We start from the raw sequence: 25,331 nt of genomic DNA on the forward strand, positions 1-25,331 counted from the left end.
GTAAGTGGCAGAACGTGGCTGGAAGATATACGACAAACTAACAGAACTGACGTAGATCCACTTAGTGCCAATTTAAATCTCCCTTTTTTTGGGGGGGAGACTGTACCAAAACTCAGGCCCAGTGTATTACACTACACAATATACAGTGGGGCAAAAAAGTATTTAGTCAGTCAGCAATAGTGCAAGTTCCACCACTTAAAAAGATGAGAGGCGTCTGTAATTTACATCATAGGTAGACCTCAACTATGGGAGACAAACTGAGAAAAAAAAATCCAGAAAATCACATTGTCTGTTTTTTTAACATTTTATTTGCATATTATGGTGGAAAATAAGTATTTGGTCAGAAACAAAATTTCATCTCAATACTTTGTAATATATCCTTTGTTAGCAATGACAGAGGTCAAACGTTTTCTGTAAGTCTTCACAAGGTTGCCACACACTGTTGTTGGTATGTTGGCCCATTCCTCCATGCAGATCTCCTCTAGAGCAGTGATGTTTTTGGCTTTTCGCTTGGCAACACGGACTTTCAACTCCCTCCAAAGGTTTTCTATAGGGTTGAGATCTGGAGACTGGCTACACCAATCCAGGACCTTGAAATGCTTCTTACGAAGCCACTCCTTCGTTGCCCTGGCGGTGTGCTTTGGATCATTGTCATGTTGAAAGACCCAGCCACGTTTCATCTTCAATGCCCTTGCTGATGGAAGGAGGTTTGCACTCAAAATCTCATGATACATGGCCCCATTCATTCTTTCATGTACCCGGATCAGTCGTCCTGGCCCCTTTGCAGAGAAACAGCCCCAAAGCATGATGTTTCCACCACCATGCTTTACAGTAGGTATGGTGTTTGATGGATGCAACTCAGTATTCTTTTTCCTCCAAACACGACAAGTTGTGTTTCTACCAAACAGTTCCAGTTTGGTTTCATCAGGCCATAGGACATTCTCCCAAAACTCCTCTGGATCATCCAAATGCTCTCTAGCAAACTTCAGACGGGCCCAGACATGTACTGGCTTAAGCAGTGGGACACGTCTGGCACTGCAGGATCTGAGTCCATGGTGGCGTAGTGTGTTACTTATGGTAGGCCTTGTTACATTGGTCCCAGCTCTCTGCAGTTCATTCACTAGGTCCCCCCGCTTGGTTCTGGGATTTTTGCTCACCGTTCTTGTGATCATTCTGACCCCACGGGGTGGGATTTTGCGTGGAGCCCCAGATCGAGGGAGATTATCAGTGGTCTTGTATGTCTTCCATTTTCTAATTATTGCTCCCACTGTTGATTTCTTCACTCCAAGCTGGTTGGCTATTGCAGATTCAGTCTTCCCAGCCTGGTGCAGGGCTACAATTTTGTTTCTGGTGTCCTTTGACAGCTCTTTGGTCTTCACCATAGTGGAGTTTGGAGTCAGACTGTTTGGGGGTGTGCACAGGCGTCTTTTTATACTGATAACAAGTTTAAACAGGTGCCATTACTACAGGTAATGAGTGGAGGAAAGAGGAGACTCTTAAAGAAGAAGTTACAGGTCTGTGAGAGCCAGAAATCTTGATTGTTTGTTTCTGACCAAATACTTATTTTCCACCATAATATGCAAATAAAATGATAAAAAAAACAGACAATGTGATTTTCTGGATTTTTTTTTTCTCAGTTTGTCTCCCATAGTTGAGGTCTACCTATGATGTAAATTACAGACACCTCTCATCTTTTTAAGTGGTGGAACTTGCACTATTGCTGACTGACCAAATACTTTTTTGCCCCACTGTAAGTGGCAGAACGTGGCTGGAAGATATCCGACAAACTAACAGATCCACTTAGTGCCAATTTAAATCTCCCTTTTTTGGGGGTGAGAATGCACCAAAACCCAGGCACAGTGTGTAACACTACACAATGTAAGTGGAAGAACGTGGCTGGAAGGTATATAAAAAAATACAAGGACTGTAGTACAATTTCAATCTCCCTACAATGATCTCAGGAAAAGTATGGCAGCAATAAAAAGGACTGCTGTACACAAAAGTGTGGACAAATAAACAAGATAACTGTGCAGAAAGGAGCAACAGGATATTTGCTTTTAAAAAAGCAGTTGGTTTGCACAGCAGCGTACAAACAGCAATGCAGCTATCAGGGAGCCTTATAAGGCAGCCTAATAAGCTACAGAGCTGATGCAAAAAATAGAAACTCCACTGTCCCTGCAAAGAAATGGTGGTGTTGGACAGTGGAAATCTCTACAGCACAAGCAGTTTCGGGGCTTAATCTTCCCTCGCTAACTATATCCCTTCTTCTGATGCAGCTGCAGCAACCTCTCCCTATGCTAAGATCGGCAGAAGTAAGATGGCGGTCGGCGTGCACGCCCCTTTATAGCCCCTGTGACGCCGCAGAAAGCAAGCCAATCACTGCCATGCCCTTCTCTAAGATGGTGGGGACCGAGACCTATGTCATCACGCTGCCCACACTGCGTCCTCCTTCATTGGATGAAAAATGGCGCTGAAAACATCATAAGAAACACGACTTTGGCGCGCTGATCGCCGACCTCATGGCCGATCCCACACTACGATCGGGTCGGGTTTCACGAAGCCCGAATTTGCCGAAAGTCGGCGATTTTTGAATTTGTCCGATCCGTTTCGTTCAACCCTAGAGCAGAATTGTGGCAAATTTTAGTAAGCAAATAAGATCGCCAACAGGTTGTGTAAATTTAAATGCAAATGTCTGAAGATGCTCCTAGTATATCGTCCAGCATGAGCCACTACAATGAATTTATATTTATTTTTAAAGATGACTTGTGATGTCAGAAAATACCAATAACCTGCATATATAGGGTTAATCTTCAGGTTTATAGTGTTCTGAAGCTGTGCGGCCACCTCACTAAAAGCCCAGCTAGCAAGAGGAAATTAACTTTATTTTTCTCCCACAAATCTCGGGCTTTCAGTCATAGAGGTGCGGCCAATGCGGCTTCAGTCACCCCTCAATCCATAGTGAGAGGCGGCTGAAACCATGTCCCAGCACTGACTGACAGCCAGCTCTTCAGTGCATCAGTGCAGAGACAGCTGTCAGTGCTGTGGTGTGGTTTCAGCCATCGCTCATGATCACTGAACCTACGTGTCTATGACTGAATGCCCGAAACTCCCAGTAGGAATAATACTGATTACCTATTGCAATTATTAATCTTAACCCTAGTTTAAATAATCTAAATAATAACTACATTTTATATAAAATCATCAACATACTATAAAACTACGAATAAGAAACAATTATATCATACTGCTATATGTACATTTGCTAAACTACAGTATATGCAGTAGAAGAACATGTTTGAACAAGGTGCGTTCTGGAGAATTTACCTTTTCAGAATCTAATCCAGGTTTAACAATTTTATATGACTGCGAGTCCTCATCTTCTTTGGTTTTTATGTCAGCATCTTGTAAAACCTAAACATATAATCACATATTATTAATATGTACATAGTATACACTGTGCTGACATCATCACACACTTGTTTTGCTAACCTAATTGTTTTATGAACTTTAAATAAGCACTCATAAATGTAAAAGCAGAAATTATGAGACAGAAGTTTTACAAATTAGATAACATTTTTTTTACATAGTAAGGCTATTGAATGCTGGCATTCAGGCATTACTTTGTATGTTCCACTTTTAAGAGCAAGCAAATAAAATACATTTTCAAAAATTATAATTGATGCAACTGAACCAGGGAGGCCCCATTCATTATTGTGGGGTCAGCCTTGGTTCCATTATGTGTCCCTTTTTAGAATGGAAGAAAATGTGCATTTTACAGAACCCCTTCTAAAAACTGACATAAATGAATCCAAGTCCTTTAAACAGGAGTGCACTGAATCATCTGGGGAATAGAGGTGCTAGTAGACAGGTGCAGCCCAAACATACATAGAAATGAACTTCACTGTACAATCCCAATTGTTAATGGTTTGTTTAGTGCAGCAAGTACCTATCATGAATACATAGAAATATTCAGTGCTTCAGGTGACAATGAATATGAAACGTTTCAACTCTCCTGAGTCTTTGTTTAGATGCCACATAGAAGACCACTATGTCTAAAATCCACAGGACTAGTGTATGTATGGGGTTGTACTGATGTAATATGCTTTAAGCAGTGCTATAAGTAGGAGCTCCCACTCATCACTGCTTAGAGTCCATTACACCCAAACTCCTCCTTAGGCCAATTTCAGACATCAGTGTGTCCAGTACATGTAGTGACCATTTTCACACGTAGCAGAGACACTTAAACATGTAGACCTATTCAAGTGAAGAGGTTTGTGGACATGATAGTGTGTTTCCACAGACCATGTATCCACTGGCAAAATACATGTCCATTTTTTAACAGCTGCAAAATGTCCTGCACACATGCCACTGGTGACACATGGATGACATCCGTGTGTCATCAGTGTGACATGCACCGGCGCTTGGGATGCAGCAGTACAGTTAGCGCTGTTACCCAGCACCAGGTACTGAAGACGATCAGCGTGAGCAGGGGAGAAAGATGAGATTTATATTCAAGCGATAACAGCGAGAGCAAGCGGTGGCTGAAGGGACTATAACTCCCATCGGCCTACACCTGCTGCCATCAGTAACAGTGAGAACAGGAGGTGGCTGATGGAAGTATTCATCAGCCGCTGACTGTGCTTTAAATAAACAATATAGAATTATATAAAATTATAAATAAAATGGCGTGGGTTCCCTTGTATTTTTGCTAACCAGACAGGCAAACTGACATCTGTGGGCTGCAACCTTAAGCTGTCAGCTTTACCAAGGCTAGATATCAAGAATAGAGAAATCCCCACGCTGTTTTTCTTTATAATTTGAAAAAAAAAATAAAACAAAAAGGAATGTGGTACCCCCATTTTTGACAACCAGCCTTGCTAAAGCAGACAGCTGGGGGCAGGTATTCTCAGGCTGTAAAGGAGACATGGATATTGACCATCCAGCCCAGAAAAGGCAAATCTATTAAATGTGCCAATTCTGGAGCTTTGTCTGGCTCTTCCCACTTGCCCTGTAACAGTGGCAATTTGGGTAATATTTGTGGGGTTGATGTCACTTTTGTATTGTCTGGTGACATCAAGCCCACGGGTTAGTAATGGACGCCTATCCATTACTAATCCTATAGTTGTATTGTAAATAAAGACATAGCATAGCAAGTATAAAGTCTTTTATTAGAAGTAAAACAAAACACAATTTTTCATTTTTGTTTAAAAATAATAAACATAGTTATACTCACCTAACACTCATTTCTATTGAAGCTCTCATCTCTTGTAATAAAATAAAAATAAAAACAACAATATTCCTCACCTGTCCGACATTCTGTCCCACGCTGAAATCCATGTCTGGGGATTAATAGCTTTCAGCTTGGATGGTGTCAAGATGTAACCGTCCAGTCTGAGAACCACTGGTGAATGAGCTGCTGAGAGTGCAGCATCAATGACTAGCGGTGACCTCATCAAGGTTACCGTGAGTCACTGAGGCTGCGTTCCCAGCCGGGCTGCAGTGCAGTGACTTCAGCAATGTGATAAAAAGTCACTGAGTTCATCGCAGTTCAGCTCTGTGAGTTCAGCGCAGATCACTGTGAGAATTTACCATGAGAATTTATGGTGATCTACGCTGAACTAACTGAGCTGAACGGTGGTGAACTCAGTGACTTTTTCTCGTGGTGCTGAAGTCACTGCAGTTCAGCACAGCTGGGAATGCAGCCTCAGTGACCTGCAGTAACCTAGATGATGTCACCACTAGTCATTGATGCTACGCTATGTGCCAGGAGCGATCACACACCGCTTCCGACACTATTACCCCCTAAATGCTGTGATCGAATGTGATTGCAGCATTCCAGGAGCCAGAAGAGAGATGACAGCCCCTCTGCCCTAGGATCGGAGACCACGTGATGTGACGCGGGGTCCCGATCATTGCCATGGTGATCCGATGTCATTATGATGACATCCGGGTAACCAGAGGAAGGAACATTGCTTGATCATGCGCAGTGCATGATCTACAACTTTCTCTGTCAGTGCTGAGCTGACAGTTTGCAAAGCATGGGAATGCTGCTGCGTCCCCATGCTGTACAAGCAATCAGCCTTTAAAAAATTATAGTCCCATAGTGGGACAAAGTAAAAAAGTTAAAAAAAGTAAAAAAAAAAATAAATGTTTTAAATCATTGTAAAAATATATATATTTTTAAATATAAAATAGTAATCAAATTCAAGTTATTGTATCCATAAATAAATATTCATATGAAAAAAATATATAAACAATAAAAGTACACATATTTGGTATCGCCACGTCCGCAACGACCTGACCTATAAAACTTTCCCACTACTTAACCCCTGTAGTGAGCACCATAAAAAATAAATAAAAAACAAAGCAAAAAACAATGCTATATGATCATACCACCAAACTAAAAAGTGGAATTAAATTTGATAAAAATAATGGATATAAATACCCATTGTGCCGCTGAAAGCATCATCTTATCCCTTGAAAAACAAGCCACCATACAACTCCATCAGCAGAAAAATAAAAAAGTTATAGCTCTCAGAGTAAAGCAATGCAAAAATATCTATTTGTTCTATAAACACTTTTTAATGTGTAAATGCGCCAAAACATAAAAAAAATACAACTATGATATCGCTAAAATTGTACTGATCCAAACAATAAAACTGCCTTATCAATTTTACTATACATGGAATGGCATAATCCCACAAAAAAATTCCTGAATTGATGGGTTTTGTTCATTCTGTCTCCCTAAAATCGAATTAAAAAGCAATAAAAAAAAGTCATGTGCTCGAAAATGGAACCAATAAAAACGTCAACTTGTCCCGCAAAATACAAGCCCTCACATAACTCTGTGGACCAATATATTGGAAAATTATAGCTTGCAAAATATGGTGATACAAAAACTATTTTTTAAAATGAAAAGTGTATTTTAGTGTGACAGCAGCCAAACATAAAAACCCAATATAAATAGGTATCTCTGTAATCGCACTCTCCTGAAGAATAAAGTCGCCTAATCACTTATACCATACGAGGAATGGCATAAAAAAAAAATTCTTGACCAGCCGTTATTTTTTTCATTCTGCCTTCCAAAGTAATGCTCGGTGCACATTTATCATGCACTATGCACTGAGCGCTTGCACCGGGGTTTTTGTGCAAATCTCTGAAATACATCAATCAGATGGAACCCCTGGATGAAGATTCAATATATGAGGCAGATGAAGGCAATGTTGACGCCGTCTGTTCTGTGATCCGGTGGTTTGAGTCTTTTTAAGACTGCATTAAAATGTCGTCAGCGACAGTTTTGTGCATTTCTGAAAAGAAAAGACACTGCTGAACAGAGGTTAGACGGAATCCAAAAGTACCTCTGGTGCCTCATTATAGTGAATGTAACCCTCAGGGGTTTCATCTGAATCACATCACTCAGAGATTTAGATGGAAACCCCAAAGTAAGTGGTCAGTTCGGGATAAATGTGATCCCAAGCATTATGTAAAATGTTCCAAATAAAATCTTCAATTTAATCCACAAAAAAAGCAAATCCCCACTCAGGTCTGTCATCTGTTAACAGAATTATAGGGGGCTTCCACATTAGTGGTAGCACAAAGGATTTGGAAAAGAGAAATGGCTCCTCACGAGCCAAAAGAAAGTCAGCAAATTCTCTGCTCCCAAATCCAAATGCCCCTTCCCTTCTGAGCCCCACAGTGTACCAAAACCACATATACTGGTGACTGCAATGTACTGGTCATTACAGCATACTGGTCACTACATCGGCAGTTTGCAATTTTCACAAGGCAACATAAATTGCTGCTTGGTTCTGGAAAAAGCCCATGGAGTCAAAATCATCACTACACCTGTAGATAAATTCTCCACGGGTATATTTTCCAAAATGGGTAATTGAGGGGGAATTTTGCTCTTCAAGCAATCAGGTGCTCTGTATATGGAGTCTGCAAACTGTTCTAGGAACATCTGCACTCCACGAGGCAAGAGTGATCCATCCATCTCGAGTCTCTCCATATGGCTAAGTAGTACTGTACAGCAACATATGGGTTATTGCCAAGTTCAGTAGAAATTGTGGGACAAATTTTGCTGCCATTTTTACCCACTTCTCTTGTGACAATGTAAAATCTGGGGCTAAACAAAATTTTTGTGGTAAAAATGTAGTTATCTTTTTTTCACTGACCAATGGTATAAAATTATATGACACACCCGTGGTGTCAATATGATCACTGCACCCCTAGATAAATTCATTGAGAGGTGCAGTTTACAAAATGGGGTCACTTATGGTGGGTTCTGCTGTGATGGGATCTCATGGGGTCTCCCAGTGTGACATGTTACTTGCAAACCATAACAGTAAAATCTGGCGCACCTTGCCTTCTGAGCTCTGAACTGTGCCTGAAAAATATTTTCTGAATACATGTAGAAAAACATGTACCTCAGTTGGTTGTGAAAAAAATTCATATTAGCCCTTAGAACAGTGTTCCCCAAGTTCCCCAATACTAAGGAAATCCTGAAAACACGACCTGTTGGTGGCTCTTGAGGACCGGAGTTGGGTAACACTGCCTTAGAAAAATGAAAAAACGTGGGGCTAAAACATTTTACTGGTAAATATGTAATTTATTATTTCTTTACCACTCAATGGTATAAAATTCTGTGAGGCACATGTGTTGTCAATATAATCATTGCACCACTAGATGAATTCATTTGCAAAATGAGTTCACATAAAGGGGATTTCTGTTGTTCTGGCATCTCTGGGGCTCTGACAATGTGACATGGCACCCTCAAACCATTACAGCAAAATCTGCACTCCAATATGGCGCCTATTCCCTTCGGAGCTTTGCACTTTGTCTCAAAAGTAGTATTCCGCCACATATGAGGTAGTTGCGTACTCAGGAGAAATTGCATAACAAATTGTATGGTGCAATTTCTCCTGTTCCCCTTATGAAAATGCATAATTTGGGGCCAAAGAAACATTTTTGTAGAGAAATTTTATTTTTTTATTTTCATGGCTCAATGTTATAAACTTTTATGAAGCACCCTGGAGTTCAAGGTGCTCACCACTCAGCTAAATACATTCCTTAAAGGGAGGGTGCCGTGATTTTAGTTTTTGTATTAATAATTATTGATTATATAATCAATTATTTTTAATACAAAAGTAAATGTAGTACTTTAATACTTTTTTATTTATTCATTTTTACTTTTGCCACTGGAGGCCGCCATTTTCATTAGTGTGGGTGTAAGTGTCTGGACACGACACTTGCACACCTCACTTACGGCAGCCATGGGCATAGGAGCCAACAGTCGGGCTCCGACCGCTCCTCCTGCCTCTCAGCTGTGACTTGGGCACGCCCCCTGGGCTGCTACGTCACAGCTGTGAGAGGAGATCGCGGCCATTTTGTTTTTTTCCTCTGTGATCGCACACACAGCTCAGTGTGTGCGATCATAGCAGGAGCTGCCAGGGAGAAGCTGCTGCTGGGAAGAGAGGTCCGGGGTGAGTATCTGCAGCCAGGAGCTGTGATTGCAGCCTGTACTTAGTATTACAGCACAGGCTGCAATCACTGCTCACTGCCGACCTGTTCAGAGCAGAGCAGGGAGATGTCACACTGCTCTGCCCTGAACATGACTCAGCACTTCCTGGAAGAGGACTGAAGGTAAGTACAGAGTTTTTATTTTCTTATGCATCTACCACTGCTACCTGTCCCCTATATACCACTGCTACTAGCCCCTATATACCACTGCTACCTGCTCCTATATACCACTGCTACCAGCCCTTACAGTGGGGCAAAAAAGTATTTAGTCAGTCAGCAATAGTGCAAGTTCCACCACTTAAAAAGATGAGAGGCGTCTGTAATTTACATCATAGGTAGACCTCAACTATGGGAGACAAACTGAGAAAAAAAAATCCAGAAAATCACATTGTCTGTTTTTTTAACATTTTATTTGCATATTATGGTAGAAAATAAGTATTTGGTCAGAAACAAAATTTCATCTCAATACTTTGTAATATATCCTTTGTTGGCAATGACAGAGGTCAAACGTTTTCTGTAAGTCTTCACAAGGTTGCCACACACTGTTGTTGGTATGTTGGCCCATTCCTCCATGCAGATCTCCTCTAGAGCAGTGATGTTTTTGGCTTTTCGCTTGGCAACACGGACTTTCAACTCCCTCCAAAGGTTTTCTATAGGGTTGAGAACTGGAGACTGGCTAGGCCACTCCAGGACCTTGAAATGCTTCTTACGAAGCCACTCCTTCGTTGCCCTGGCGGTGTGCATTGGATCACTGTCATGTTGAAAGACCCAGCCACGTTTCATCTTCAATGCCCTTGCTGATGGAAGGAGGTTTGCACTCAAAATCTCACGATACATTGCCCCATTCATTCTTTCATGTACCCGGATCAGTCGTCCTGGCCCCTTTGCAGAGAAACAGCCCCAAAGCATGATGTTTCCACCACCATGCTTTACAGTAGGTATGGTGTTTGATGGATGCAACTCAGTATTCTTTTTCCTCCAAACACGAAAAGTTGTGTTTCTACCAAACAGTTCCAGTTTGGTTTCACCAGACCATAGGACATTCTCCCAAAACTCCTCTGGATCATCCAAATGCTCTCTAGCAAACTTCAGACGGGCCCGGACATGTACTGGCTTAAGCAGTGGGACACGTCTGGCACTGCAGGATCTGAGTCCATGGTGGCGTAGTGTGTTACTTATGGTAGGCCTTGTTACATTGATCCCAGCTCTCTGCAGTTCATTCACTAGGTCCCCCCGCATGGTTCTGGGATTTTTGCTCACCGTTCTGGTTATCATTCTGACCCCACGGGGTGGGATTTTGCGTGGAGCCCCAGATCGAGGGAGATTATCAGTTGTCTTGTATGTCTTCCATTTTCTAATTATTGCTCCCACTGTTGATTTCTTCACTCCAAGCTGGTTGGCTATTGCAGATTCAGTCTTCCCAGCCTGGTGCAGGGCTACAATTTTGTTTCTGGTGTCCTTTAACAGCTCTTTGGTCTTCACCATAGTGGAGTTTGGAGTCAGACTGTTTGAGGGTGTGCACAGGTGTCTTTTAATACTGATAACAAGTTTAAACAGGTGCCATTACTACAGGTAATAAGTGGAGGAAAGAGGAGACTCTTAAAGAAGAAGTTACAGGTCTGTGAGAGCCAGAAATCTTGATTGTTTGTTTCTGACCAAATACTTATTTTCCACCATAAAATGCAAAAAAAATGATAAAAAAACAGACAATGTGATTTTCTGTTTTTTTTTTTCTCAGTTTGTCTCCCATAGTTGAGGTCTACCTATGATGTAAATTACAGACGCCTCTCATCTTTTTAAGTGGTGGAACTTGCACTATTGCTGACTGACTAAATACTTTTTTGCCCCACTGTATATACCACTGCTACCTGTCCCTATATACCACTGCTACCTGTCCCTATATACCACTGCTACCTGCCCCTATATACCACTGCTACCAGTCCTTATATACCACTGCTACCTGCCCCTATATACCACTGCTACCTGCCCCTATATACCACTGCTACCTGTCCCTATATACACCACTGCTACCTGTCCCTATATACCACTGCTACCTGCCCCTATATACACCACTGCTACCTGCCCCTATATACCACTGCTACCTGTCCCTATATACCACTGCTACCTGTCCCTATATACCACTGCTACCTGTCCCTATATACCACTGCTACCAGCCCCTATATACCACTGCTACCAGCCCCTATATACCACTGCTACCTGCTCCTATATACCACTGCTACTAGCCCCTATATACCACTGCTACCTGCCCCTTTATACCACTGCTACCTGCTCCTATATACCACTGCTACCTGCTCCTATATACCACTGCTACCTGCTCCTATATACCACTGCTACTAGCCCCTATATACCACTGCTACTAGCCCCTATATACCACTGCTACCTGTCCCCTATATACCACTGCTACTAGCCCCTATATACCACTGCTACCTGCCCCTATATACCACTGCTACCTGCCCCTATATACCACTGCTACTAGCCCCTATATACCACTGCTACTAGCCCCTATATACCACTGCTACTAGCCCCTATATACCACTGCTACCTGCTCCTATATACCACTGCTACCTGCTCCTATATACCACTGCTACTAGCCCCTATATACCACTGCTACCAGCCCTTATATACCACTGCTACCAGCCACTATATACCACTGCTACCTGCTCCTATATACCACTGCTACCTGCCCCTATATACCACTGCTACCTGCTCCTATATACCACTGCTACCTGCTCCTATATACCACTGCTACTAGCCCCTATATACCACTGCTACCTGCCCCTATATACCACTGCTACTAGCCCCTATATACCACTGCTACTAGCCCCTATATACCACTGCTACTAGCCCCTATATACCACTGCTACCTGCTCCTATATACCACTGCTACCTGCTCCTATATACCACTGCTACTAGCCCCTATATACCACTGCTACCAGCCCTTATATACCACTGCTACCAGCCACTATATACCACTTCTACCTGCTCCTATGTACCACTGCTACCTGCCCCTATATACCACTGCTACCTGCTCCTATATACCACTGCTACCTGCCCCTATATACCACTGCTACCTGCTCCTATATACCACTGCTACCTGCTCCTATATACCACTGCTACTAGCCCCTATATACCACTGCTACCTGCCCCTATATACCACTGCTACTAGCCCCTATATACCACTGCTGCTAGCCCCTATATACCACTGCTACTAGCCCCTATATACCACTGCTACCTGCTCCTATATACCACTGCTACCTGCTCCTATATACCACTGCTACTAGCCCCTATATACCACTGCTACTAGCCCCTATATACCACTGCTACTAGCCCCTATATACCACTGCTACTAGCCCCTATATACCACTGCTACCTGCTCCTATATACCACTGCTACCTGCCCCTATATACCACTGCTACCTGCCCCTATATACCACCGCTACCTGCCTCTGTATACCACCGCACCTGCCTCTGTATACCACCGCTACCTGCCTCTGTATACCACCTACCACTGCTGCCTGCCTCTATATACCATCTACCACTGCTGCCTGTCTCTATATACCATCTACCACTGCTGCCTGCCTCTATATACCATCTACCACTGCTGCCTGCCTCTATATACCATCTACGACTGCTGCCTGCCTCTATATAGCATCTACGACTGCTGCCTGCCTCTATATACCACCTACCACTGCTGCCTGCCTCTATATTCCATCTACCACTGCTGCCTGCCTCTATATACCATCTACCACTGCTGCCTGCCTCTATATACCATCTACCACTGCTACCTCTGTCCTGTGTAGCTAATCTAGTCTTGTGTAGCTAATCCTGTCCTGTGTACAGTATCACACAACATAGGATTAGATACACAGCGCAGCACAGTATCACACAGGACAGGATTTGATACACGGCTCAGCAGTCAGTATCTAATCCTCTCCTATGCACTCCTCTCCCCCCTGCGTGTCTTTTCCCATTGTGGTTTATTATTTTTGTTGTGGGAGATGAGGGAGTCGAGGATTATGCGTTCGGTATGGTATAAAAAAGATTAATAAAGGACTTTATTCTGGCCGAGTCATTATTTACAATACATGTGAGATCTATGTGGCGGCATTATGGGTGATCTATATGGCGGTATTATGTGAGAAGCATATGGTGGTATGTGAGAACACTGGCGGTATTATGTGTGATCTATATGGTGGTATGTAAGAACACTGGCGGTATTATGTGAGATCTATGTGGCGGCATTATGGGTGATCTATATGGCGGTATTATGTGAGAAGCATATGGTGGTATGTGAGAACATTGGCGGTATTATGTGTGATCTATATGGTGGTATGTAAGAAGACTGGCGGTATTATGTGTGATCTATATGGCGGTATTATGCGAGAACACTATGGCAGTATTATCTTCAGAAAGCGGACCCATTCTATGGTGGTTCTGGCTGAGCACCTGCACGCGGGTCTGGGGTAATAGAGGGTAAAGCATGACCTCCAGTTAGGTGCAGTCAGGGGAAGGCTGGTGAGGCAGCTGAAGAGAGGGGTCTCATTTTTATCATTACTATATGGCTACATTTCCTTCCCAGCGTCACCCCAGACTGCGCCTGTCGCCTCGCTTTCACACATTGCCAGGACAGGATGGAGAAGACAGGATCTGAGGAGGGGAATGGGGTCTGCATGCAAAGTCTGCATCAGAACAGGCCATCAATCCGCAGAAATGTTTCCTGGATTTCTGTGGAGCAGACGGTCCATCCATGTGTATAAAAGACAGCGCTCTATGTACAATCCCTGGCTGCTCCGCGCACCAAACAGGGGGCCCCTATAGACCAGCACACTGCTCTCCTGAAATACTCTGTGCTGCTGTCACCCTGCTTCCTCCACCACATATCTCCCAGAATCCTTGCTGCCTGCCATCCTTGGTGACTGTCTACTTGTCAGTATAAGGCTGCCTTCACACTATCATTATTTGGTCAGTATTTTACCTCAGTATTTGTAGCCAGGAGTGGGTGATAAATGCAGAAGTGGTGCATATGTTTCTATTATACTTTTCCTCTATTTGTTCCACTCCTGGTTTTGGCTTACAAATACTGATGTAAAATACTGACCAAATACTGCTAGTGTGACGGCAGCCATACTCTGCAGTCACCAACAAAATGGCTGCTCACTGGGTTCCTGAATATGATCCTCTCTAATCCCTTAGCAAACACCCAGAAGGAGAGGAGAGGAGACATCACACACACACACACACACACACGTCAGCAGACTCCGCCCATATTTACTGCAGTGCTGTAATGTGAGCTATTTGTACACTAGGTTTTTCTGAAATTTCAGCAGCTGCTCCCCCTAGTGTTGAAAAGTGGAAATTCCAAAACTTTTCAAATTATTTTTCATATTTTACTAAATTATAAACAAATGATAATATTTTTTAAGAAAATGTAATCATTAATTCTTTACATTTTTACAATTTCTGAAAAAAAAATTTTTTTGATGGCACCTTCCCTTTAAGGGGTATAGTTTCCAAAATGGGGTGACTTTTGGAGGATTTCCACTGTTTAGGGTCATCAGAGGCTCTTCAAACGCGACATGGAGGCCGCCAATTGTTCCAGCAAATTTTGCATTCAAAAAGTCAAATGGTGCATCTTCCCTTCTGAGCTCTCCAGTGTGCTCAAACAGTGGTTTTCTCCCCCATATGGGGTATTGTCATGCTCAGGAGAAATGAAACAAAAAATTTTGGGGGTCCATTTTTTCTTGTTAATAAAAACAATAAATTTAAAAAAAAAATTGGATCTGACGTAAATATTTTGTGGAAAAAGTTAAATGTTTATTTATTTTTCCACATTCCAAAAATTCCTGTGAAGCACCTGAAGGGTTAATAAACTTCTTGAAAGTGACATTGAGCACCTTGAGGGGTGCAGTGTTTAGAATGGTGTCACTTTTGGGTATCTTCTATCATATAAACCCTTTCAAAGTTATTTTGAATATGATGTGGTCCCTAAAAAAATGCTTGTGTAAATTTTGTTGGAAAAATGACAAATTGCTGGTCAAATGATATCCCTTATAACTTCCTAACAAAAAAAATTGGGTTCCAAAATTGTGCTGATGTAAAGTAGACATGTGGAAAATGTTACTTATTAGCTATTTTGTGTGACATATTTCTGTGATTTCATGGCATAAAAATTCAAGAAATATTAACACTATCATAAAGTATGTGAACATATAACCCAAGCCCATACCCTCACATTCGGGGCGGGCAACACTTTACTAGATATATAAACATACTACCCAGCTGAACCAGTAAACCAAACCGAATGCTGGGTAAAAAAGTGTCTTATACTTCTTTTATATAAAAAGATACAACTTTATTGAAACACGTATAACACATAAAAAAATGATTAAAACAATACCTCTGAACCATAATAGACAAAATAACTGACAGGTAGACGTATTAAACAATATTTGCTAAACAGATAACCCATCACACAAAAATGATTTTAAATAAAGTGATATCCATATGCAATGACCAAAATTGGATTTTTATATGAAGTAAACATGTCACATGCTGTAAAAAAGTACAATAATGCTTGGTAACCCTAATGTTGTATCTTTTTATATAAAAGAAGTATAAGACACTCTTTTACCCAGCATTCGGTTTGGTTTACTGGTTCAGCTGGGTAGTATGTTTAACTATCATAAAGTACATTAAATTCTGAAAAAAAATCTCAGAATCAGTGGGATCCGTTGAAGCATTCCAGAGTTATTACCTCATAAAGTGACAGCGGTCAAAATTGTAAAAATTGGTCTAGTCATTAATGTGCAATCCACCTTCGGGGGCAAAGAGGTTAATCATCAGACATGGATTACACCATGAGACAGAACAACGGAGATGTGAGGGTTATTTCTTTACTTTTGTTTTATTAAAGGAGACAAGGGTTTCAATGGAATGGACGCTAAGTGAGTATAACTGTGTTCGTTATTTTTAAGTAAAAATGAAAAACTGTGTTTTGTTTTATTTCAAATAAAAGACTTTATACTGGCTGTGCCTTTATTTTCAATGCAACTGTAGGACTATAGGATTAGTAATGGAAAGACGTCTCATAGATGCCTCTCCATTACTAACCCGTCAGCTTTATGTCACCAGACAATACAAAGGTGACATCAACCCCACAAATATTATCCCAATTGCCACCGCTACAGGGCAAGTGGGAAGAGCCAGACAAAGCTCCAGAATTAGTGCATCTATTGGATGTGCCTTTTCTGGGTGGCTTTTGGCTGCTATTTTTAGGCTGTGAGGTCATTATCCATGGTCCCTTACCAGCCTGAGAATACTAGCCTCCAGTGGTCTGCTTTCGCAAGGCTGGTTGTTAAAAATGCGCAGAACAACATCATTTTTTAAAATTATGTATTTAAATAATTTAAAAAAAGAGCATGGGGACCCTTCTATTTTTGATAACTACCCTTGCTAATGCTGCAGCTGAGGGTTGCAGCCCCGAGCTGTCAGTTCTGTTGTGCTGGTTCTCAAAAAAATAGGAGAACCCAAGCTGGATTTTTAATTAATTTATTTATAGCGCAGGCGATGGCTGATGAATGCTCTCATCAGCTGCCACCTGCTCTGACTATTATCAGCAGCAACTGTAGACTGAAGGGAGTAATTGTCCCATCAGCCTACTCCTGCTCTAGCTGTTATCACTTGAATAAAACTCTCATCATTCTACCCTGCTCTCACTGATCGCTGGCAGAGCAGTTGAGAATGATGAGAGCTAACTGTACCACTGCTTCCCTGGCACCGGTACGTATGGTGCCACATGTGTACCATAAGTTTTTCACATGGACACACGGACACGGATATCTCAGTACCATTTTTTATGGTACCGGAAATATTAGAACTTGTGAAACAGGCCTTACATGTATTGTGCTGTTGCATTTAGACAAAAACTCGGGAGAGTCAAAATGTCTCTTATTCAGTGTCTCCTGAAGCACTAAATATTTTTAGCCATTCATGATATGTACATGCTGCACTAAATATATCCCTCAGGATTGCATTTACTTGGAAGTGTGCATTGAAGTTCTTTTCCATATAATGGAATTAAGACAGCCAGTAGCGTCCTTCTGATTTTGTTTACTTCAGTTATGCAAGGGATCTATTGAGGACCTGCATTCTGTTTGTTTTTTTTTCACAAAAAATATAATTCAGATAGTGTGGTGCTAGAGGGACTTCTGCTGTAAGGGCTAAGTGGCACAGAGAGAATATAACAAGACCCTCTGTCTTAAATAATGAATTTAGATACTGAGCAGGTATATCATGGAACATTTCCAGAAACTTCATTTTTGATTTTTTTTATAGAGAACATACCCAGCCTGTACCCTCGAACATTTTCAGGTCCAGTGGGTCTCCCTGTGTTTTGCCATCCAGGAAAATCAATGAATGACAACTGACCATTCCTACTAGAATCGGACTCCATGGCAAGCTAGTCCCTGGTGCAAATAAATAAACTTCCTGGAAGCTACAAGACAATTCAAATGTTATCATAAAAATATTTTAGACATACAGCAAAATGTTGCATTAAATCAGTCAAAAATGATGAGTGATTGTTGATCTAAAATAACGTCTTCGTTTTTAACATTAAAGTACAGGAAAAATGTTTTTATTTTGGTCCATTCCAGTCAACTACATATTTTCCAAAGAAATGTTAATGATCCAAACACTTCCCAATACTGACCCAATATTGCTGTTTCTGATTTCTGAGCTATTCCACATTCACATTCTATTAGGATATTATTTCTATTAGTTTTTTTAGGCTCAGATCACAGAGCTCACTGGTTGGGAAAATACAGATGAAGAGAGAATGAATGTTGTGGATTGTGTAATGTCTATGGACTTTTTCTCTATTTTACCACATTTTTTTGTTTCTTCTCCAACTTACTCAAATACATACTGTATATTGTTAATTTGTGTCCTATTATGCAGTGCAAACTTACCTTCTCTTATCAGAAGGAACAATACCCCATAATTCCATTCCATCTTCTGTTAAAGTGCCTGTCTGTATAAAAAAAATCATTATTAAATATAAAAATGTTCATGGATATCTGAAAAAGGAAAGTCGCAAAAGTTCTTAAAAAGCGGGTTGACAATCAAAACCATAGCTCAAAAACATTTCATTGGTTTGAAAATTAGCATTTTTTAAATTTATTGAAATTAAATATTTGCCACTATTGTCCACCTAACTTTTGGCTGTCAGTACTGGTTCTAATTCTGATGATACTCCACTTGTAATCTCAAGCTTGCCTAGTGTAGTCTCAAAGAGAATGCCATTACTGCTTTCACATTTTTAAGGCTGGTCTATTGCATTTAGCAGTGAGCATTCAAGTCACTCTCCATTTTAGTATGAAATACTCTTCATTATCAGTGCCAGTGCAGTCTGTGTCTAAGGCAGGCAGACAGGTCAAAGAAGAAGAGTAATAGAAAGTTAGAAAAGTAGGCTTGACCAGACCGTACACACCCTGCATGAAAACAAGCCCTTAGCTTTATGAGAAATGTGATCAATTGGGTGGCAAGAAGACCTGTATGTAGACAAGCTGACCTATAACACTGATATGAAGGAAAGGGGTGAGTACAGTATAAAATGAAAACACTTTGGGGGACATTAATAAGTATCTTAGAAAACAGATTGTGGTTTTGAAAAATGAATTGGATATTGGATAATTGTTTAATGCCCATTGATTTCGAGGTGGCTGTAACAACATAGTCATTTGTCCATCATCAATGGCTGAACTATAAGCTCTAAAGATCTAAAAAGGATCAGCTAAACTCACAGCTTATCTACAATTTGTATGACTAGCTGTAGAGGCCTAGCTCCTAGCTTGTTACTTTATTTTTAAGAGCACATTAAAAAACACAAAGAACCCTGTAAACGGCAAGTATAACATCATATCTGGTCGTTATTTAGAAAATTGCACTTAATTATCTAACATACAGTATGTCTAAGTCAAATCAAACAAATCAGACTTATTTTAATATCACAGTGTGCACGGCTCATGTGTTTGTTTTTACCCATTTTTTTTATGAGCCATGCACATAAAAGTCGTTCTATGCTACGTGTCCACATTGGACATTTCCTTTCTGAATCCTGCTCACACAGGTACTATACATATGACCAGGTTTTAAAATATATCAGATATGCCTTGACGTTTGGTAGAGTGGCTTAATATACATTTTTTGCAAAAAACGTATTAACCAAATACCCTGTGTTGTTCCATCTTTTTACTAGCACTTGCTGTTTACTGATATGTTCTGAAACAGAGTGTTTTTTGTTTTTACTGTGCCTTTTTTGATCTTCAGTTTCTTGGTGGTGTGAACGGTGTCCCTACAGGCCTGTTCACAGTGTGAATGGCTCATGTGTTTGTCTTATTTTAATATCAGTGAGTACAATTTAAATTTTCAGCTATACAAATTGTGTTTGCAAAAAAAACATTTCTCAAGCAACTGGTCAATAAACATACCTACATATACTGTTTAGTATGCCAAACATATACAGTACAGACCAAAAGTTTGGACACACCTTCTCATTCAAAGATTTTTCTGTATTTTCATGACTAATAAAATTGTTGTTTCACACTGAAGGCATCAAAACTATGAATTAACACATGTGGAATTATATACTTAACAAAAAAGTGTGAAACAACTGAAAATATGTCTTATATTCTGGGTTCTTCAAAGTTTGACTATCACTTATTTTTCAACAGGACAATGACCCCAAACATACCTCCAGAATGTGTAAGGACTAGTTGACTAAGAAGGAGAGTGATAGAGTGCTACACCAGATGACTTGGCCTCCACAGTCACCAGACCTGAACCCAATCGAGATGGTTTGGGGTGAGCTGGACCGCAGAGTGAAGGCAAAAGGGCCAACAAGTGCTAAGCATCTCTGGGAACTCCTTCAAGACTGTTGGAAGACCATTTCCAGTGACTACCTCTTGAAGCTCATCAAGAGAATGCCAAGAGTGTGCAAAGCAGTAATCAAAGCAAGAGGTGGCTGCTTTGAAGAACCTAGAATATAAATTCACAGCAAAGGAACACCATAAATGAATAGAATAATATACCCAATAAAACTTAACATTTAATAATACTCTTTATAATAAAAACACATACCACATACAACCTAAAACCAGTACCAGTTGTTTGACACAAAGATATAAGACAAAGATACAGGGTGCTCTCGGTCCCTAGGGTCCCGACTATCTATCCCCTACCTTGCTGCGGAGGTTGGCACCCTATATATCCTGTGCAGTGGCGCCCCCGCTCAACGTAGGCTATCCCTAAATCGCCCTAATAGGCCCTTACGTGCAAGAAAATAGAAAAAAGTCAAACAACAGAACATACACTCATAAACTAATAACTGATAGTAATGAACTTATTGCACTTGCCCAGATATATAAGTGCATAACATAACACACGTTTGGATGTTGCATTAGGACAGTGATAAGCAACAAACTAGGGAAACCTATAGCAAATCCCTAGAATGACGCTACCTGCCAGTGGGGGTTGGCACCCTAGAATCCTGCCCAGATGGCGCCCCCACTCCGCATAGTCTTCCCCTGGTAACACCTGATATAGAAGGGTTAATAGTTTGCCTTTAAGTGCCTCTTGCCTTTAATTGTTAGAATTACTAGAATCTGTTGATGCAGTAGTCTTAGTGTCTCCGCTTCAAGGAGACAATACTTCTTATCATGTATGTTCTCAATATTCAGTCACAACATGTTATTTGGTACGTGAGAGATTAAAGGTCAGTATGACCCTGGGTGATGGTGGGGGCTACATGAATTGAGTTACATTTATTGTAAATGGTATAAAATATTGCTTCTTGCTCTATTACTTCAGATAAAAGTGACTTGCTCACAGGATATGTGTGAGGTGTCTTTTTGTCTCCAAGCGCGCTTGTAAAATGACGGGCGTAACTCCACAATTTGGTCTCACTGGTGATCTGTCAGCTGACATTTGGGTCAGAACGAAAAACAGCTACGACAGTTTTGGCGCCCGACCGGGGCCGTGTATCCAGCCTATTCGGAATCCGTATGGGGGAGTTTTCTGCTGAGAAATTGGACATGCAAAACACCAGCTGCAGCAAGGTGAGAAATATTATTCTTACAATCTGTTTTGCACTTGCAATCTCTCATCTGGATCTCTCCATACCTCTGGGTAAAAGGCTGCGAACATGGTTCAAAGAATCCACATCACCAGTGAGTTTTGTGTTTTGTCTATTTATGTCCGTATGAGAGTTGAATAATAGAGTAATAATGGTGATAATTGTTATCTGTATTATTTGTCAGTATCCTAATTGGTTGTGTATTTGCGTAGTGTGTAATACAGAGCTGGGATAGACTCTGTGCAGTGTTGTTATTTTGGTCATTTTGGATTGGCAGTACATTATATGAAGCTGTATTTTGTATAGGGCCGTGGTTTTTGTTGTTTGGCCTTAAAATGCATTCAGAGTGTCAGTGGAAACTGCTGCAGTTTTTGTTATATAGAGTTGTGTTAATTCCAAAGTGCAAAATAGGCAGGCTGTATGTAACCTTATACGTATGTATGTCTATGAGAACTCTGAATGAGATGACAGGTGAGTAAATGAGTATAAGGGATAAATAAGTAAATCCCTGATTGATGAGGGGTTCCGTTAGGTGTGGTCCTCTGTATGTGACAGAAGATATTATTCAACTCAGTTTGAGCTGAATTAGGTGGAGTGATTGAGATAAGGGATTTTCTTCTTGTAAAAATCACAAACAACAATCCCTGAATGAGCATGTATGTATGAGTGATCGCATAAGTATCATTACTTATCTAACTGTTGTTAATTGTCCAGGATGAATGAGTTGTGGATATTTTTAATGTACATTTAATTTACAACTGAGATTCAGTGAAACCCGTGTTATGTGTGGTTTGACATTGGATAGGTTTCTATATGTGTTTTGGCCGGACGCGGTCAGAATCAGCTTATTCAAGTTGTGCAGTGATCTGCCTCTATAGAGAAACTGTTTTTAATTCCGAGAGAATGAATGTTTTGTAGAGATTAAGTCTGAAAACTGCTGCATTCTGTTTCTGTGTGTGTGGAAGACAACAAGCTCTTATCTGTGTTTATAGCTGATGGGAGGGGTGAACCCCTGCGCAAATTGTTTTTGATTTCTCCTCCTTGTGCTGCGGGCCAGAGAAAGGGGGGCCGTGCAGCTGCGCTGAAGAATATGGAGCTGTGCATATTCTGTCCTTGGTTCAGTACGCGCTGAGAGATTTGTGTTTAAAGCAACAGTACTGTATGTATTGAAGTAGAAAGAAATATCGTAAGTTCAAGTTGGAATTTGAAAGTGAAAGAATTGTGCCTATTTTAGAGGACAACATGTAAGTGATTGAAAGATTGGTAAAAGATTCACCTGCTTCAAGTTGAGTGATTGATATATAGCAAATTGATGATCAGCAGAGGAGGTAGCCAACTGCACGGCTGATGTAATAGGTGGTGTAACCTGCTACAGTCACCCTACGGCAAATTGGTGGTGTAACCTTGCCGTTCCATGGAGCTGTGCTAGCCAGCTGATCTACCGGGTGGTAGGTGGTTTAACCTGCCCGCTAGAATCCTTTAGGTCTACCGAGTGGTAGGTGGTGTAACCTGCTCGCTAAATCTTGACACTCACTCTGACTTGTCACGTGTTGCAACCCTGGTTTAAGGCAAGGCACACTAAAAAAGGGCATTTTTAGAGGTGAGTGTCTGAGCGGATAAGTTGAAGCCATGGGCAACTTATTCTGTGTGCAGTCAGGGCCCCCAATGGGATCCAGAACCTCTATAGAGATTGTAAAAGACAGAGAAGGAAAGGAAGCAGTAAAAGATGTGAGACCAATATTGAAACAGGCAAAAATGCCAGTGAGTGGATGGATGTTTGGATGTTCAAAAAGGAACAGACAAATGAGGAAAATAGCATGTGAATAAATGGCATCTGAGAGAGTGCAGCAGAACGGAAGTAAGGTGCATTATGAATGTTTTGATGCTCAAAAGTCCGACTATGACCGACACACTACTGCTACGGTCATACCTTTGTATAACCAGAGACCAAGACAAGACAGATGGAATTGTAAACATTGCGGTCAGACAAACCCAGACTGGAGAAATACTTGTATGATCTGTGATGTAACCCAACCTAAGTGAATTACACTGAATCCTGTCCAGACAAGATCACATGTAGTGACATAAGAAGCTGACACAGGATTGTGGTTAGTGGGTAGTGGGGACATTAACTTTTGGGAGTAAGATGACAGTAATCCTTTTGGGAAGGAGCTGTAGACCAGCATGTCATGTCACCCCCACCACCAGAGAACCAACCACATCAGGTAGTGTAAGACAGATACAGGAGTATTATCCCTGGAAGCCCTCTGACTAGCTAGCTATGCTAAAACAATTGGCTGACCCTGAGAACAAACCTTTCCCATTTTACAGACAAAGACAATATGATGGACGCATAAGTGCACCTGAGCAGACCTAGAGAGTTGGTGAGCAGAAAAGCAGGTGACGTACTAGGATGCAAATTAACTCTTTTACAGATGTGACTAAAGGAGAGAGAGTAGAGATGTACTTTGGACGGTTACAGCTGAAATGGGCAGACATGGGGTACAGTTCAGTAAACCCACTCAATGTTAAAATATTTGTAAATACATTCATTGACAGTATGACAAAAGGCTTACGAGACACAGTACAGACAGCCAGACCTAAATGGAGAAATGTAGATCCAAAGACCTCCTGAAGATTGCTCAGGAGTTGAAGAAACTAGGACAATAAGACGACGTGTCATGTATGCTGGAACACAAGGAAAACAGTAGAGACGTAGTAAGGGACCTAAGGACTTAGAAACAGTGAACTTCTGGAATTGTGGAGAAAATGGACACTCAGACCAATCTTTCACCTCCTTCACCTTAAGACTAGGAAACTGACAACCCAGTGACAAATGTGTGCCCTGTTCTTGTCCCCTCCGGACCTGGTACTGCCTTGATGACCACCATACCAATGCTGGGAGGAAAATAGACAGAATTCTTGACCGACACTGGGGCAGCTGGGACTAGTACACAAAGACTTGATACTGCCAGACATGATTACTAATGAGACTGTGGAATACGTGAGGGTAGGGGGACAAGCGACTGAAGCCCCTATGACTAAACAAGAAAAGACTAGAGTCACGAGACAGCCAAGAGGTGCTTACAAACTTATTGTTAGTGACAATACCCCTATGAATTTGCTGGGAGCAGAGTTGAGTGCTGTCTAGGCACTATACAGTGCTCTCCTGAGGGTATTACAGTCACAAGTCCCCTTTTCATATAAACACTTGGGGCAGAGGGACGCCAGGGTCTTCCACGTGCACATTATACCACAGGTAAATCATGCCCTATTGTAGTTACACTTAATTCCATTCATTTGCCAGTTTTAGTAGTTTCCTTACACAAAGATGGTATAGTTACTGTGTATTTCTAGGTTGTCTTCATATGATATATAGTTTTTTAGCCATTCATTATATTGGCTCAAACCATAGTCACTGTTTATTTGTCTTTTCCAGTTCTTATACCTTATCGCAAGCAACTGGCATTGATATTTGGCATTTTTCAAATCCCTTCTTTTTGTATTCGGAACTGTTAGTTATGGATTTATATAGGGCTGCTACTTTCTTAGAATAAGCTTGTGCTGGGCTGTGGCCTATGGCATTGTGCTCCCCCGTTTTATGACTCAGTATCTTTCGTAATTATATATGTATATTCATATATATAATTTTCTTTTGG

The 25,331-nt window shown here is 41.1% G+C and overlaps 1 protein-coding gene across 3 annotated transcripts in view; it reads right to left on the bottom strand.

Moving 5' to 3' along the window:
• Positions 1-25,331, bottom strand: part of LOC138638124 (probable cation-transporting ATPase 13A4) — a 581,505-nt gene that overhangs the window by 149,481 nt on the left and 406,693 nt on the right. For all 3 annotated transcript variants that reach the window (XM_069727152.1, XM_069727151.1, XM_069727153.1), the window contains 3 exons: positions 18,509-18,570; positions 17,883-18,033; positions 3,325-3,411 (listed from right to left, as the gene is read on the bottom strand). In XM_069727152.1, the coding sequence (XP_069583253.1) occupies positions 3,325-3,411; positions 17,883-18,033; positions 18,509-18,570 (300 nt within the window). The remainder of the gene's footprint in view (positions 1-3,324; positions 3,412-17,882; positions 18,034-18,508; positions 18,571-25,331) is intronic.

The sequence above is a fragment of the Ranitomeya imitator genome, chromosome 5 (assembly GCF_032444005.1).
Source record: "Ranitomeya imitator isolate aRanImi1 chromosome 5, aRanImi1.pri, whole genome shotgun sequence".
Taxonomy (NCBI): Eukaryota; Metazoa; Chordata; class Amphibia; order Anura; family Dendrobatidae; genus Ranitomeya; species Ranitomeya imitator.